This window comes from Stomoxys calcitrans, chromosome 2, assembly GCF_963082655.1.
Source record: "Stomoxys calcitrans chromosome 2, idStoCalc2.1, whole genome shotgun sequence".
Lineage (NCBI taxonomy): Eukaryota > Metazoa > Arthropoda > Insecta > Diptera > Muscidae > Stomoxys > Stomoxys calcitrans.
In genome coordinates this window covers 51,434,978-51,450,146 of record NC_081553.1, presented here as the reverse complement: position 1 = coordinate 51,450,146, position 15,169 = coordinate 51,434,978, and the positions used below count along the sequence as shown (strand labels likewise).

The following is a 15,169-nucleotide window of genomic DNA, read 5'->3' as shown; positions in this document are numbered from 1 at the left end:
AAAACGTGTTAAGTTCAGCCGTTCCAAACTTTGGATATCCACCACCAAGGATATATTAGTCATTCTATTCTATTACAACTCCACTACTATATCCATAGTTATATCTAAATAGGGGCTGGGGTTTATTGACATTTGTCTTAAATCTCTGGATGTCAAAGTGGGTGGGAAAAACATTAGCCGGAAGTCGATTCCACATACGAACGGTTCGAGCGAAATAAGAATTCTCACTATAATGCATTGTGCGGTCCGCTGGCCAATCAATTACAAACGGGTGTGAGTTCCTGGAATGTCTAGAATCCCTGACATACATCCTTACATCAGGAATAAGAAGACGAATATCAGACGAACACACACCATGAAAGTACCGACAGAACAGCGCCAAACAACCCACATTGCGACAATGATGAAGGGAGGCAATAGATACTTGGATACTCTATTGCTGTCCCTAATCAACGCCATCGCTCTCCTCTGTACACGGTCCGGTAGCTCCAGGGATGATTTTGAAGCTCCAGCCCATACATGTGAGTTGTCCTCCATTTTCGGCCTTATGAAAGTGGTGTAGATGTTAAGAAGATCAGACGGAGTGAAGTAATTCTTAGACCGTTTGAGGAAGCCTAAACACTTGAATGCTTCTTTCGACACTTCCAATACAAGGACATCACTTTGTATTTTCATGCCCAGAACATCAAGAGCTTCTGATTGCTCAACATCTACACCGTTGATAGACAAAGATGATTGTAATGGGTCTACGAATCGTTTGTATGGTAACAAGCAGCACTGAGTCTTCCGTGCATTAAAATCTACTCGATTCACTCGACCCCACTCAGAAATGGCCAGCAAACTTTGGCAGAGTGTATCATACATAACCCGCCTTTTGTCCTCAATCTCTCGAAGACTCGGCCTATGTTCAATTGAGTACGAATGACAGAGATTACTGTCATCCGCAAATGAGTCGATCGGATTGGATGTCTGACCCAACAGATCATTGATGAAAATTAGGAAAAAGAGAAGGAGAAAGAACAGAGCCCTGGGGAACACCTGCCGTCAATTTGCGCTCATTGGATGAGAATCCATCTATAACGACTAGAATAGTGCGATCTCTGAGAAATCTCAAAATAAGTCGAACGAAGTCAATACCGGTGCACCGTGCCAGACCCTATCAAATGCCTTGGAGATATCCAGAGTCACAACCTTACTCTCATCAAACTGGTGGATTGAGCGACTCCAAAGTTCCGACAGAAGAGCCCTTAGGTCGCCCGTAGAGCGATTTCTACGGAGCCCATACTGTTGGTCACTAAGAAGGACATTAAACTCTAAGTACCACACAAGATGGTGATTAACCATGTTCTCCTTAACCTTATAGAGAGCGAAGCATATTGCAATTGGCCGATAATTCGCAGGGTGGTTTGCCTCATCCATCTTGGGTATTTGTTGAACGTTCGCAACCTTCCAAAGCGCCGGGAAGACTCCCGCACGGTAGACAAGGTTTAAAAGGTTGCGTAATGGACGAGCAAGCGTCGAAGAACACTTGCGCAAGGCAAGTGTTGATATGCCATCCGGGCTCGGGGACTTATTTACATCTAGATTCTCAAGAACCCTTTTAACTCCACGTTTTCGAAAAAATATCTGGGAAATAACGTCAGATACATTGTCGATTAAGGGGAAGTGGTTGATTGCTATCCGGCAGGCAAGAGTTCCCCGCAAACATATCAGCCAACAGGTTAGCCTTATCAATCGGGTCAGAGAACGTTGGATCATCCTTAACAAGAGTTGGAATAGATGAAGAAATACCCTTTACCCTTTTCACGGACGACCAAAGCTCTTACATCCTCGTGTAGAAACATATAAACCGATCTACCGATTTGACTTCTTGAGCCCCTGGAAGCCCCAATTTTTATCCGATTTGGCTGAAATTTTGCATGTAATGTTCCGTTAAGACTTTAAACAACTGTGTCAAGTACGGTCTAAATTGGTCTATAACCTGTAATAGCTTCCATATAAACCGATCTCCCGGTTTGACTTTTTGAGCTATATCAGGTTCTTGACCGATTAGAACCGTACGTGGCACAGTTGTTGGAAGTCATAGCGGAACACTATGTGCAAAATTTCAGCCAAATCGGATGATAATTAAGGCTTCCAGGGGCTCAAGAAGTCAAATCGGGATTATGGGAGCTATATACAAATCTGAACCGATATGGCCCATTTGCAATCCCCCACGACCTACATCGATATTAAGTATTTGTGCGAAATTTGCTTGCTTTACGCGGTCGACCACTATCGTGATTTCAACAGGCGGACGGACGAACATGGCTAGATCGATTCAGAATGACGAGACGGCCAAGAATATATAGACTTTATGGGGTCTTTGACGAATATTTCGAGGTGTTACAAACAGAATGACTTGATAAGTATACCCCCATCCTATGGCGGTGGGTATAAAAATAAACTCTTGCAATCTAGTTGCAACCAATTTAATTGAAATTTATAGATTTTTACTGAAAGAGCAAAACTTTATGAGTGGCATAATAAATTTAAGCAAATTTACTATTTTGTTCATTAACTTTCAAACCCCAAGTGATTTCTATTTATGCTTTAGTTTTTTGCGAAATGAAAAACTTAACATGGAATATAAATTTCCTGATTTTATGTTCAATCAATTGGTTAGGCTAACGTTTATACACATAAATGAAAAACAAGTAAGAGTGTGCAAAATTCGGCTGGGACGAATCTTATATACCCTCCACCATTGATGGCATATTTCGAGTTCTTTCCCGTTATCTCTTTTTAGACAAACAAAGGATAAAAGAAAGTCATTGCTTTGCTAATTGAATTGAGTGTTGGAGATAACAGTAGAAGGCTATGTCTAAGTTTTCAGCCAAATCGAATAAGAATTGGGCCTTTTAGGGGCTCAAGAAGTAAAATCGGTAGATCGGTTTATAGGGGAGCTGTATCAGGCTGAAAACCGATTCAGATCATATTTGACACGTATATTGAAAGTCATGGGAAAAGCCGTTGTACAAAATTACAGCCAAATTGGATAATAATTACGCCTTCTTGAGGCCCAAGAAGTCAAGATCCCAGATCGGTTTATATGACAGCTATTTCAGGTTATGGACCGATTTGGATCATATTTGGCACAGTTGTTGGAAGTCATAGCGAAACACGTTGTGCAAAATTTCAGCCAAATCGGATAGGATTTGCGCCCTCTAAAGGCTCAAGAAGTCAAGACCCAGATCGGTTTATGTCAGCTATATCAGGTTATGATCCGATTTGCACCATACTTGGCACCGTTGTTGGATATTATAACAAAACACGTCGTGCAAAATTTCATTCCAATCGGATAAGAATTGCGCCCTCTAGAGGCTCAAGAATTCAAGACCCAAGATCGGTTTATATGGCTGCTATATCAGTTTATGGACCGATATGGCCCATTTACAATCCCGACCGACCTACGCTAATAAAAAGAATTTGTGCAAAATTTCAAGCGGCTAGCTTGAGCCCTCTAGAGGTTTAAGTTCAGCCAAATCCTAAGATTTGCGCCCTCTATAGGCTCAAGAAGTAAAGACCCAGGATCGGTTTATATGACAGCTATGTCAGGTTATGGACCGATTTGAACCATAATTGGCACACTTATTGGAAACCATAACGAAACACGTCGTGCAAAATTTCAGCCAAATCGGATAGGATTTGCGCCCTCTAGAGGCTCAAGTTCAGCCAAATCCTAAGATTTGCGCCCTCTATAGGCTCAAGAAGTCAAGATCCCAGATCGGTTTATATGGCAGCTATATCAGGTTATAGACCGATTTGAATCATATTTGGCACACTTATTGGAAACCATAACGAAACACGTCGTGCAAAATTTCAGCCAAATCGGATAGGATTTGCGCCCTCTAGAGGCACAAGTTCAGCCAAATCCTAGGATTTGCGCCCTCTATAGGCTCAAGAAGTCAAGATCCCAGATCGGTTTATATGGCAGCTATATCATCTTATGGACCGATTTAAACCATATTTGGCACAATTGTTGGAAGTCATAACGAAACACTTCGTGCAAAATTTCGGCCAAATCGGATAGGATTTGCGCCCTCTAGAAGCTTAAGTTCAGCCAAGTCCTAGGATTGGCGCCCTCTATAGGCTCAAGAAGTCAAAACTCCAGATCGGTTTATATGACAGCTATGTCAGGTCATGGACCGATTTGAACCATAATTGGCACACTTGTTGGAAGTCATAACGAAACACTTCGTTCAAAATTTCAGCCAAATCGGATAGGATCAGCGCCCTCTAGAGGCTTAAGTTCAGCCAACTTCTAGGATTTGCGCCCTCTATAGGCTCAAGAAGTAAAGACCACAGATCGGTTTATATGGCAGCTATGTCAGGCTAAGGACCGATGTGAACCATAATTGGCACACTTGTTGGAATCCATAACAAAACATCTCATGCAAAATTTCAGTCAAATCGGATAAGAATTGCATCCTCTAGTGGCTCAAGAAGACAAGACCCGAGATCGGTTCATATGACAGCCATATCAAAACATGGACCGATATGACCCATTTACAATCCCAACCGACCTACACTAATACGAAGTATTTTGGCAAAATTTCAAGCGGCTAGCTTTCTCCTTCGAAAGTTGGCGTGTTTTCGACAAATGGACGGATGGACAGACGGACGGACATGGCTAGATCGACTTAAAATATCTTGACGATCAAGAATATATATACTTTATGGGGTCTCAGACGAATATTTCGAGGAGTTACAAACAGAATGATGAAATTAGTATACCCCCATCCTATGGTGGAGGGTATAAAAATCTTTTCATCTCTTCCCCATATAGAAATTTTGCCCACAAAAAACGTATTTTCATTTTCCGCATTTCACACATTTGTTGTATCTTTGCTTGGGTTGAAATGTTAATGTATTGTTTGGCACATTGTTGCTGACTAGCCAAAAGATTTTCTTTTTATCTTTGCTTTAAGTAATAAAAAAATTATTACAAACTTTTGTGTGTTTTGACCGGAGGGGATGAAAGGCCGCAAAAAAGGAAGAATGCGAATGCGAATGGGAAAAAAGCAAGTCAGGAAACCATAAAGCAAATGGCTAAATTACCAAAGTTTGCTATCTCTGTATGGACAGGGGAGGATAACAGGAGGGAGGGAGAGGGAGAGAGAGTTGAAAAAAAAAGTTTTGAATTTAAGCAACTACATTGCCCTGCCATATTCAGAGCTCTTTGTTAACCTACTTTTTCCTCGGAAAAAAATCCTATTCTTACTTGAACCTTTGTCATAATCTCAAGATTTGCTTATATTTTTATGAAGAATATTTCTTTTTTCGTTTTTCTTCTTTACTTTTAATTGTTAAATGTGTTTTCGTTTTGTTTTTTTAGCTCTAAACTTTTTCAATTGTAATATTTGTTTTGTTATTAATAAATTTTCCAGACATTTTAGCAAAAATAATAGAGGTAATTATTTTGTAATTTTTATACCCTCCACCATAGGATGGGGGTATACTAATTTCGTCATTCTGTTTGTTACACCTCGAAATATTCGTCTGAGAACCCATAATGTACATATATTGTTGATCGTCATGACTTTTTAAGTCCATCTAGCCATGTCCGTCCGTCTGTCCGTCCGTCCGTCTGCCTGTCGAAAGCACGCTAACTTTCGAACGAGTAAAGCTAGCCGCTTGAAATTTTGCACAAATACTTCTTTATTTGCGTAGGTCGGTAGGGATTGTAAATGGGCCATATCGGTCAATGATTTGATATAGCTGCCATATGGACCGATCTTTGGTCTTGACTTCTTGCGCCACTAGAGGGCGCAATTCTCGTCCAATTTGACTGAAATTATGCACGACGTGTTTCGCTATGACTTCCAACAACTGTGCCAAATATGATCCAAATCGGTCCATAACCTGAAATAGCTTTCATATAAACCGATCTGGGATCTTGACTTCTTGAGCCTATAGAGGGCGCAAATCCTAGAAGTTGGCTGAACTTTAGTCTCTAGAGGGCTCAAGCTAGCCGCTTGAAATTTTGCACAAATACTTCTTATTGGTGTAGGTCGGTTGGGATTGTAAATGGGCCATATCGGTCCATAACCTGAAATAGCTACCATATAAACCGATCTTGGGTCTTGACTTCTTGAGCCACTAGAGGGCGCAATTCTTATCCGATTGTAATGAAATTTTGCACGAAGTATTTTGTTATGATTGCTAGCAACTGTACTAAGTATGGTTCAAATCGGTTCGTAACCTGATATGGCTGTCATATAAACCGATCTTGGGTCTTGACTTCTTGAGCCTATAGAGGGCGCAATTCTTATGCGATTGGAATGAAATATTGCACGAAGTATTCTGTTATGATTTCCAACAACTATGCGATGTATGCCTCAAATCGGTCCATAACCTGATATAGCTGTCATATAAACCGATCTTTGGTCTTGACTTCTTGAGCCAATAGAGTGCGTACTTCTTATCCGATTTGAATGAAATTTTGCACGACGTGTTTCGTTATGATTTCCAACAACTGTGCTAAGTATGGTGCAAATCGGTCCATAACCTGATATAGCTGCCATATAAACCGATCTTGGGTCTTGACTTCTTGAGCCTCTAGAGGGCGCACTTCTTATCCGATTTGAATGAAATTTTGCACGGCGTTTTTTGTTATGATATTCAACAACTGTGATAAGTATGGTTCAAATCGGTCCATAACCTGATATAGCTGCCATATAAACCGATCTTGGGTCTTGACTTCTTGTGCAACTAGAGGGCGCAATTCTTATCCAATTGTAATGAAATTTTGCACGAAGTATTTTGTTATGATTTTCAATAACTGTGCAAAGTTGGATTCAAATTGGTTCATAACCTGATATAGCTGTTATATATACAGATCTGGGGACTTGACTTCTTGAGCCTCTAGAGGGAGCAATTCCTATCCGATTTGGCTGAAGTTTTGCGTGACTTATTTTATTCTTACTTTCAATAACTGTGTCAAATAAGTTTAAAATCGGTTCATAACCTGATATGGCTGTCATATAAACCGATCTGGAATCTTGACTTTTTGAGTCTCTAGAGGTCGCAATTATTATCCGATTTGCCTGAAATTTTGTACGACGGATCCTCTCATGACCATCAACATAAGTGTTTATTATGGTCTGAATCGGTCTATAGCTTGATACAGCTTTCATATAAATCGATCTCTCTATTTTACTTCTTAAGCCCATAAAGGGTCCCATTCTTATTCGAATTGGCTGACATTTTACACAGGTCTCCAACATAAAATTTAATTGTGGTCCGATCCGGACCATATCTTGATATGGCAGAGCAAATCTTTTCTTATATCCTGTTTTGCCTAAGAAGAGATGCCGGGAAAAGAACTCGACAAATGCGATTCATGGTGGAGGGTTTATAAGATTCGGCCCGGCCGAACTTATCACGCTTTTGCTTGTTATTTTTAGTCCTTTTCTTGGTCTCTGGATAAAGGAATTTCATTAAAATGCAATTTATTGTGTTCCTACTTAATAGGCCAAAGTTTAGTATGGCTGAATCGAGGGGTTTGGACAAAGAGAAAATATTAAAACCAATTTAAAAGAAATTTAAATGATTAATAAAAGTTGCAAAAACAAATCTCAAAACAAAAACTCTTCAACAAATTAATATTTAAAAGCCTAATAAAGAAGAGACCTTACAAAGGAAAACTTTTGGTTTTAGGAAAGGTCACAAGAAAATAGCTTACCTGGGTAATTTGTTTAAAGGAAAAAAAAATAACAAAATTAACAACATCTACCAAACTACTTTAAAATTCTATAACATTGGCTTGTCAATTAGCTAAGAAAAATTATTTTTGATAAAATACCTTAACGGCTACTATTTCCGCATAGCCTAAAGTACCGCCATGTAATGTCGTTACTGATCTTTTAAGACCCTACATTAGGTTTTGGAGTATGCATGAAAATGGGGAAAAAGGAAACATGGAATGTTTAGAAACATTTGATATCAATTCATTAATTTTTTTTAGTGTTATTTAGCACAAAAAACACTTAGGGGTATTATGCTTAAATAGCGATTTTTGTGTATAATGAACTTGAGACTTACCTTAACAGTTTGGAAAACATCAATGCCCGGATGACCTACATCTCCTTTGGAGCCCTTATCACCCGGTCTTCCTGGAGCACCTTTTTCACCATTGAAACCATTGATACCCTGAAAGAGATAGAATAAAAGCAAATATTAGCAACAAGCAAGTAAGAATTTCAGCCGGGCCGAACTTTGGATATACAGTTCCCGGATATATTGAAACTATAGTTTGTCAAAAATTCAACCTTTTATGAAACCATTGCAATTTTATATATAAAAATCCAATTGTGTTTGTTTGTGTGTTCCTTATAGACTCAGAAACGGCTGAACCGATTTTCTTGAAATTTTCACCGATGGTGCATAATGATCGCGTGGTGAAAATAGGGTACTACATTTTTTGATATCTGAAGGGGCAGCAGACCCTCCCCCTTACCATAATTTTCAGAAACGTCAGATCTCGGAGATGGGTAGAGCGATGTAAGCGAAATTTTGTGTGCTCTCTCATAGTAACCCACAAACAAAAATTTGGTATTCAAATTTTGGATGGGGTAGCTAGGGGAGGCGCCCCACCCAAAACCTACCAAATATATATATACACCAATCACGACAATATGGGACTCAAATGAAAGGTATTTAAGATAAGAAAACGTATCTGATATCCAATAGTCGGACCAAATGTTTGGGGGAACACCCCAACACCCAAAACACACCTAAATCGGACATTTTTACCGACCAGAGTAAATACGAATCTGATATTCAAAATTGGCACAAAATTTCTGGGGGTCCACCCCTTCCCTGCAACAGCCCCCAAACAGGACTTATTTACTGACCATGGCAATATGGGGCTCAAATGAAAGGTATTTGAGAATAAAATACGAATTCCTGGGAGTCAACCTCTTCCCCAAAAAACCCCCCAAACATGACTTATTTATTAACCATGGCAATATGAGGCTTAAATAATAGGTATTTGAGTGTAGAATACGAATCTGATATCCAGATGTTGGACCAAGTGTTCGGGGAGCCGCCCATCTCCAAAAACACCCCCCCAAGGAGGACAAATATACGACCATAGCAATATGAGGCTCGAATGAAAGGTCTTTGGAAGTAAAGCGCGAATCTGATATCAATGTACGGAAAAAGTGTATATGGGGCCACCCCACCCCCATACCACCACCCAAATAGGAAGCATTTGCTGACCATTGCAATATGAGGCTCAAATAAGTGGTGTTTTAAAGTGGAATACGAATCAGATATATATTTTCAAGGCCAACTGACTGAGTGGCCGCCCAATCCCCCAAAACACTCCCCAAACCGACCATGTTTGCCGACTATGGAAAAATAGAGTTCAAATGAAAGGTATTTGGGAGTAGACCATGAATCTGACATCAACATTCGGTACCAACTGTCTAAGGGACGTCCCACCATCGTAACAACCCCCAAGTAGGAGTTCAAATGAAGGGTATTTGGGAGTAGACCATGAATCTGACATCATCATTCGGGACCAACTGTCTAGGGGACGTCCCACCCTCATAACAACCCCCAAGTGGGACATATTTCCTCACCAAGACAATTTGGATCTTCAAGACAGTGGAGCTCAATATTCATAGTTCTTAGGGGCCCATACCCCAAACCGGACGCACTTGCTGAATTTTTCAAAAAGTGGTTTAAGTGAATGGTATTTGAAATTAGAAAACGAATTTGATATTCAATTTTGAGGCCAATGGCAATATGGGGTTCATATATGTGAGAATAGAGCACGTTGCTGATATATTTTCAGGGCTTAATGTTTGGGGGACCATCCCACTCCCCAAAACGCCCCTAAATCAGACATATTTACCGACCAATGTGGGGCTTAAATGAAAGAAATTGGGGGATAGAACAAGAATTAATACCCACTTTCGGGACCAATTTTCTGGGGGTCTATCCCTTTCCCAAAATACCCCACAAACAGCCAGATATAGTCCATCTTTCAACTATTGGATGGACGGACGGACATGGCTAGATCGTTTCAGATGTTTAGTTTGACCAATAATATATACTTTGTGGAGTGGGAAATGTTTATTTCGATGTGTGTGCAATCAAACAAGGCACACACATATTCTACATGTAAACGAAAGTAGGACAAATAAAAAGCCTTTTTTTTTGAGCTAATGGTTAACGATATTTGATTTGTTTTGGAGCAGAAAAAAAGGTCTCAAATAAATGTGTCTAATGTGAATACAAAATCAACAGTGTGGGAATTTGACATATTTTGGCAAAAATGACAAAACAAGTTGGAAACAATTGTAGTGCTGAAACTAGTGCATTTTCGGTGCACTATCGTAAGCGGGTGCTTCCTGGTCCGCATACAAAGTAGCACTTCTGTATGTAATGAGATCTTTTTCTCACTTTTAATCTTCTATTAGAAGCGCTGAATTGCAAACATAGTGGTAGAGGGCTCAGGTTGGCATATCCATATATATAAAAGAGTAGCGTGACTGACTGATTGCTGACTGACTGAGAGACTGATGATCGCCTAGCCTAAACGGCTAAGGGTAAATTATGAAATTTTGCACGAATGTCGGCCTTGGGTCATAGTCACGGGATAAGGCCGGATTTGGTAATATTCGTACGTTAAGGTACTAAAAAGTACCAAAAAGTACGAAATGGTACATATGTGCACAGCGCGAAGGGAAACGGGCTAGAATTATGTTCTAGGGCTCAAATTGAAAAATTAAGGTATGAAGAAAAAAAATTTTAAATCGTACCGGAAGTGAGAGAAATAGTACGTTTGGTACCACCATTGGTACTATTTGGTACTTTTTTTGCTAATTGTACTAGAGCGCTGAATTTTGGAACTTAGGTAAGCTATGGCCACCTTAATTGAGTGACTATAAGAGTTTTTGGTGATTGGTAAATTTAGTTACTAAAAAAAGTACCAACAAGTAGAAGTGTGCTATGTTCGGCCGGGCCGAATTTTGGGAACCCACCACCATGAATTATGCAAAATTATGGGAGCAATATCTGGCTATATTTTTGAACTGTACTTGGCACAGTTGTTGAAAGTCATAACAGAACACCCCATGAAAAATTTCATCCAAATCGGATTAAAATTGAGGCTTTGAGAGGCTCAAGAAGTCAAAACGGGAGATCGGTTTATATGGGAGCTATATCAGGTTATAGACCAATTTGGACCGTACAGTTTTTGGAAGTCACATTAGAACACTGCGTGCAAAATTTCGGCCAAATCGGATTAAAATTGAGGCTTTGATGGGCTTAAAAAGTCAAAACGGGAGATCGGTTTATATGGGAGGTATATCAGGTTATAGAGCGATTTGGACGAAAATTGTGTCAGGGTCTCAAGAAGTCAAATTGGGAGATCGGTTTATATGGGGGCTATATCCAAATCTTAATCGATATAGTCCATTCCCATCGACCTACATCAATATTAAGAATCTGTGCAAAATGTCAAGCGGCTAGCTTTACGCGTTCGACCGCTATCGTGATTTCGACAGACGGACATGGCTAGATCGACTCAGAATGTCGGAACGATCAAGAATATATATATATGTATATATATACTTTAAGGGGTCCTTGAAAAATATTTAAGGGCTGACGAGTGGCCTAACGCAACTCATTGGACCAAATTTTAGCAAAATCGGAATTAAAAATGTGGCTTTTATGGGCCTAAGATCTTAATTCGCCGGATCGGACTATATGGGGGCTATATTCAAATTTTGACCGACCTGGGCCACACTGCAGAAAGACGTCAAAGGATCAAACACAGCGCACTGTCCCAAATTTAGGCTAAATCGTACAACAAATGCATCTTTTATGGATCTGAAACCTTAAATCGAGAGATCGGTCTATATGGCAGTTTTATCCAAATCTTGACCGATCTGGGCCAAATTGCAGCTTACACAATGCACATTTAAAGAGATCAGTCTATATGGCAGCTATATCCAAATATGGACTAAATGAGCCAATTTAAGAGGCATGTCAAGAGGCCTAATCCAACTCACTGTCCGAAAATTCGGGACCAAAACTTTAAATCCAGAGAACGGTCTATATGGCAGCTATATCCAAATCTGAACCGATCTGAGCCAAATTGAAAAAGGATGCCGAAGGTCCTAGCATAACGCACTGTCCTACATTTTGGCAAAATCGGTTAATAAATGTGGCTTTTATGGACCCAAGCCCCTAACTCGGCGGATCGGTCTATATACATCAAGATATAGCCCGATAAAGCCCATCTTCGAATTTTACCTGCTTATGGACAAAAAAAAAGAATCAGTGCAAAGTTTCAGCTCAATATCTCTATTTTTAAAGACTGTAGCGTAATTTCAACCGACAGACGGAAGTCAGACGGACATGGCTGGATCGTCTTAGATTTTTACGACCATCAAGAAGCGGACCACCGGGATACTAGTTACCTTATAAGTTAACTACTGAATTAAGAGCACTTATGAGCGCTCTTGTTGTTATCATCGATGGCGGGAAGAATTGTTTTTGTGTAGACAAATAATGCCCAATGTTGCCCAAAAAGTAATTGCGGATTTTTCATATAGTCGGCGTTGACAAATTTTTTCACAGCTTGTGACTCTGTAATTGCATTCTTTTTTCTGTCAGTTATCAGCTGTTGCTTTTAGCTTGCTTTAGAAAAAAAGTGTAAAAAAAGTATATTTGATTAAAGTTCATTCTAAGTTTTGTTAAAAATGCATTTACTTTCTTTTAAAAAATCCGCAATTACTTTTTGGGCAACCCAATATTTCTTATATTTCTTTGTTGATGCCTTAAATGTATTTTTTTTTTTTTTTTTGATATAGTTCTAACATTTTGACTTCCATAAAACCTTATTTTTAGGCAGAGATTACGCTGTTGGCTAAGCTAATCCTATTGCTATCTTAATCTTTAATTCGAAAAATCTATCAACACTTACCGGTTCTCCTTTATCACCTTGATCGCCTTTTTTGCCACGTTTCCCCCGTTTGCCTGGTGGTCCAGGAGGGCCTGGTGGTCCTGCAATATGAAAGGAAAAAGAAAGAGATTAAAATATTATTTTGCAAGTTATGGAAATTTTTTCAAAAACTTTTCTTCAGTTTATATATACAGATATTCTCCCCCAATATATTTTTTGTCTAGCATAACTTCCGCTGTTTTATTGATTTTTTTTTTTTTTTTTTTTGTTTCCCAAGGGGTGTAAATTGCTTTGTCTGCTGTGTTTTGATATTCACAGCAGCAAAAGCCCCTATTTTCATTTATTCTGCCATTATGCCGCGAAACGCAATGAAACTTTTTCTTGTCAGTCGCAGAGTATCAGTGCAATGGCAAAAAAAAGCATGGTGATTTAAGTTGGAGTTTTCTGTTTAAAGAGAGGCATGGTAAAATGAATAAAGACTTAGGGACCCAAAAAAAGGGGAACTCTGGGAAGAAAAAACTTGTTGAGATAGAATCTTATGTATGTTGGTTAAAGTTTTTATACAAAATCATAGGAAGGGGGTATATTCATGCAGCCGTTCCGTTTGTAATATGTCAAAGTATAGATTTTGAATCCTGTAATTTATACCTTAGTAAAACAGTTGACAATTCGAGACAAATTTCAGATCAATTTTTATCTAAATGTATCCAATTAGATGTAATTTGATTCAATTCTGTCGGATAACAGATCTCGTTGATCTAACCATATCAAATTTTTTTACTCAGATATTAATGATTTTCGTAAAATTCTAAGAGGATTTACCTAAGAAGTACGCATGTCGGTTAAGAGAATATTTATCTAAAATTTTAGTACTTCGATCTTTATTTAAATAGCAATAAAAAAGACTTTTGTATTAGGGATTTTACTGTTATACAAAAAGTTTTTTAAGTGTTAAAAGTCTTTTAAATGATCAATAGTCACAGTTTTTTTCAAATAACAACAATTTTGGGAAAACTGTTATACTAAATGTAAACTGTTATACCAACACCAAACATTAATGTTACACAAACAATAATGTTTCTAAAGGCTACGAAGTTTTTTAAACAACAACTTTCCGAGTTTTATATGAACATATTTAAGCTAACTATTATACTAAATTTAAACTGTTATACAAACACCGATTTTTCATTTCGAAAACTATAAATTCTTTTTGAGTCAATTTTCATATTTGCCTCTTAAAACTTTACGAGAAACTGTTAAAATTACGAGAACTCTTATATTTTTTTCAAACTGTTATACGAAATGCTTAAATGTTTAAAGTTCAGTTATATTATCAAGAATTTCATTATTTTTGAATATGGATTTTTGTGAGCTAACTGTTACACTAGATTTAAAACTGTCATAAAAAAGCAAAACAAAGTCAAAATACTATCCTTTTTGAAACAAAAAATATCATTTTTCTTTTATTCCATGGAATGGAAATGTAAACTGTTATACCAACACCAAACAGTAATGTTACACAAACATAAATGTTTCTAAAGGCTACGAAGTTTTTTAAACAACAACTTTCTGAGTTTTATATGTACATATTTAAGCTAACTGTTATACTAAATTTGAACTGTTATACAAACGCCGATTTTTCATTTCGAAAACAATAAATTTTTTTGAGCCAATTTTCATATTTGCCGCTTAAAACTTTACGAGAAACTGTTAAGATTACGAGAACTCTTATATTTTTTTCAAACTGTTATACGAAATGCTTAAATGTTTAAAGTTCAGTTATATTATCAAGAATTTCATTATTTTTGAATATGGATTTTTATGAGCTAACTGTTACAGTACATTTAAAACTGTCATAAAAAAGCAAACCAAAGTAAAAATACTATCCTTTTTGAAACAAACAATATCATTTTTCTTTTATTTACCCTTAATTTTTTTAAAATAAAATGAAAAACTGTTATATTATTTTGTCAACTGTTATACAAATAATTTTGTTTCTAAAAGTTTTCGATTTTTTCAATTCACAAGATTTTAAGTTATCTGTGACATCTTTTGAGCTCACTATTATACTAAATTTTGACTGTTATACAAACACCAAATTTTTTATTTTTGAAAAATGCAACTTTTCTGAGTAATTTTTCATAACAGTCTCTTAAAATGTTGTTATTGAAAGTTGCACTTGAGACAAACTTTTTAATTTTTCCC

The 15,169-nt window shown here is 37.8% G+C and overlaps 1 protein-coding gene across 2 annotated transcripts in view; it reads right to left on the bottom strand.

Moving 5' to 3' along the window:
* LOC106082129 (collagen alpha chain CG42342) overlaps positions 1–15,169 on the bottom strand; it is a 685,565-nt gene that overhangs the window by 192,535 nt on the left and 477,861 nt on the right. For both annotated transcript variants that reach the window (XM_059362423.1, XM_059362422.1), the window contains exons 3-5: positions 12,986–13,065; positions 8,086–8,193; positions 7,847–7,915 (exon numbers count right to left, since the gene is read on the bottom strand). In XM_059362423.1, coding sequence (XP_059218406.1) covers positions 7,847–7,915; positions 8,086–8,193; positions 12,986–13,065 — 257 coding nt within the window. The remainder of the gene's footprint in view (positions 1–7,846; positions 7,916–8,085; positions 8,194–12,985; positions 13,066–15,169) is intronic.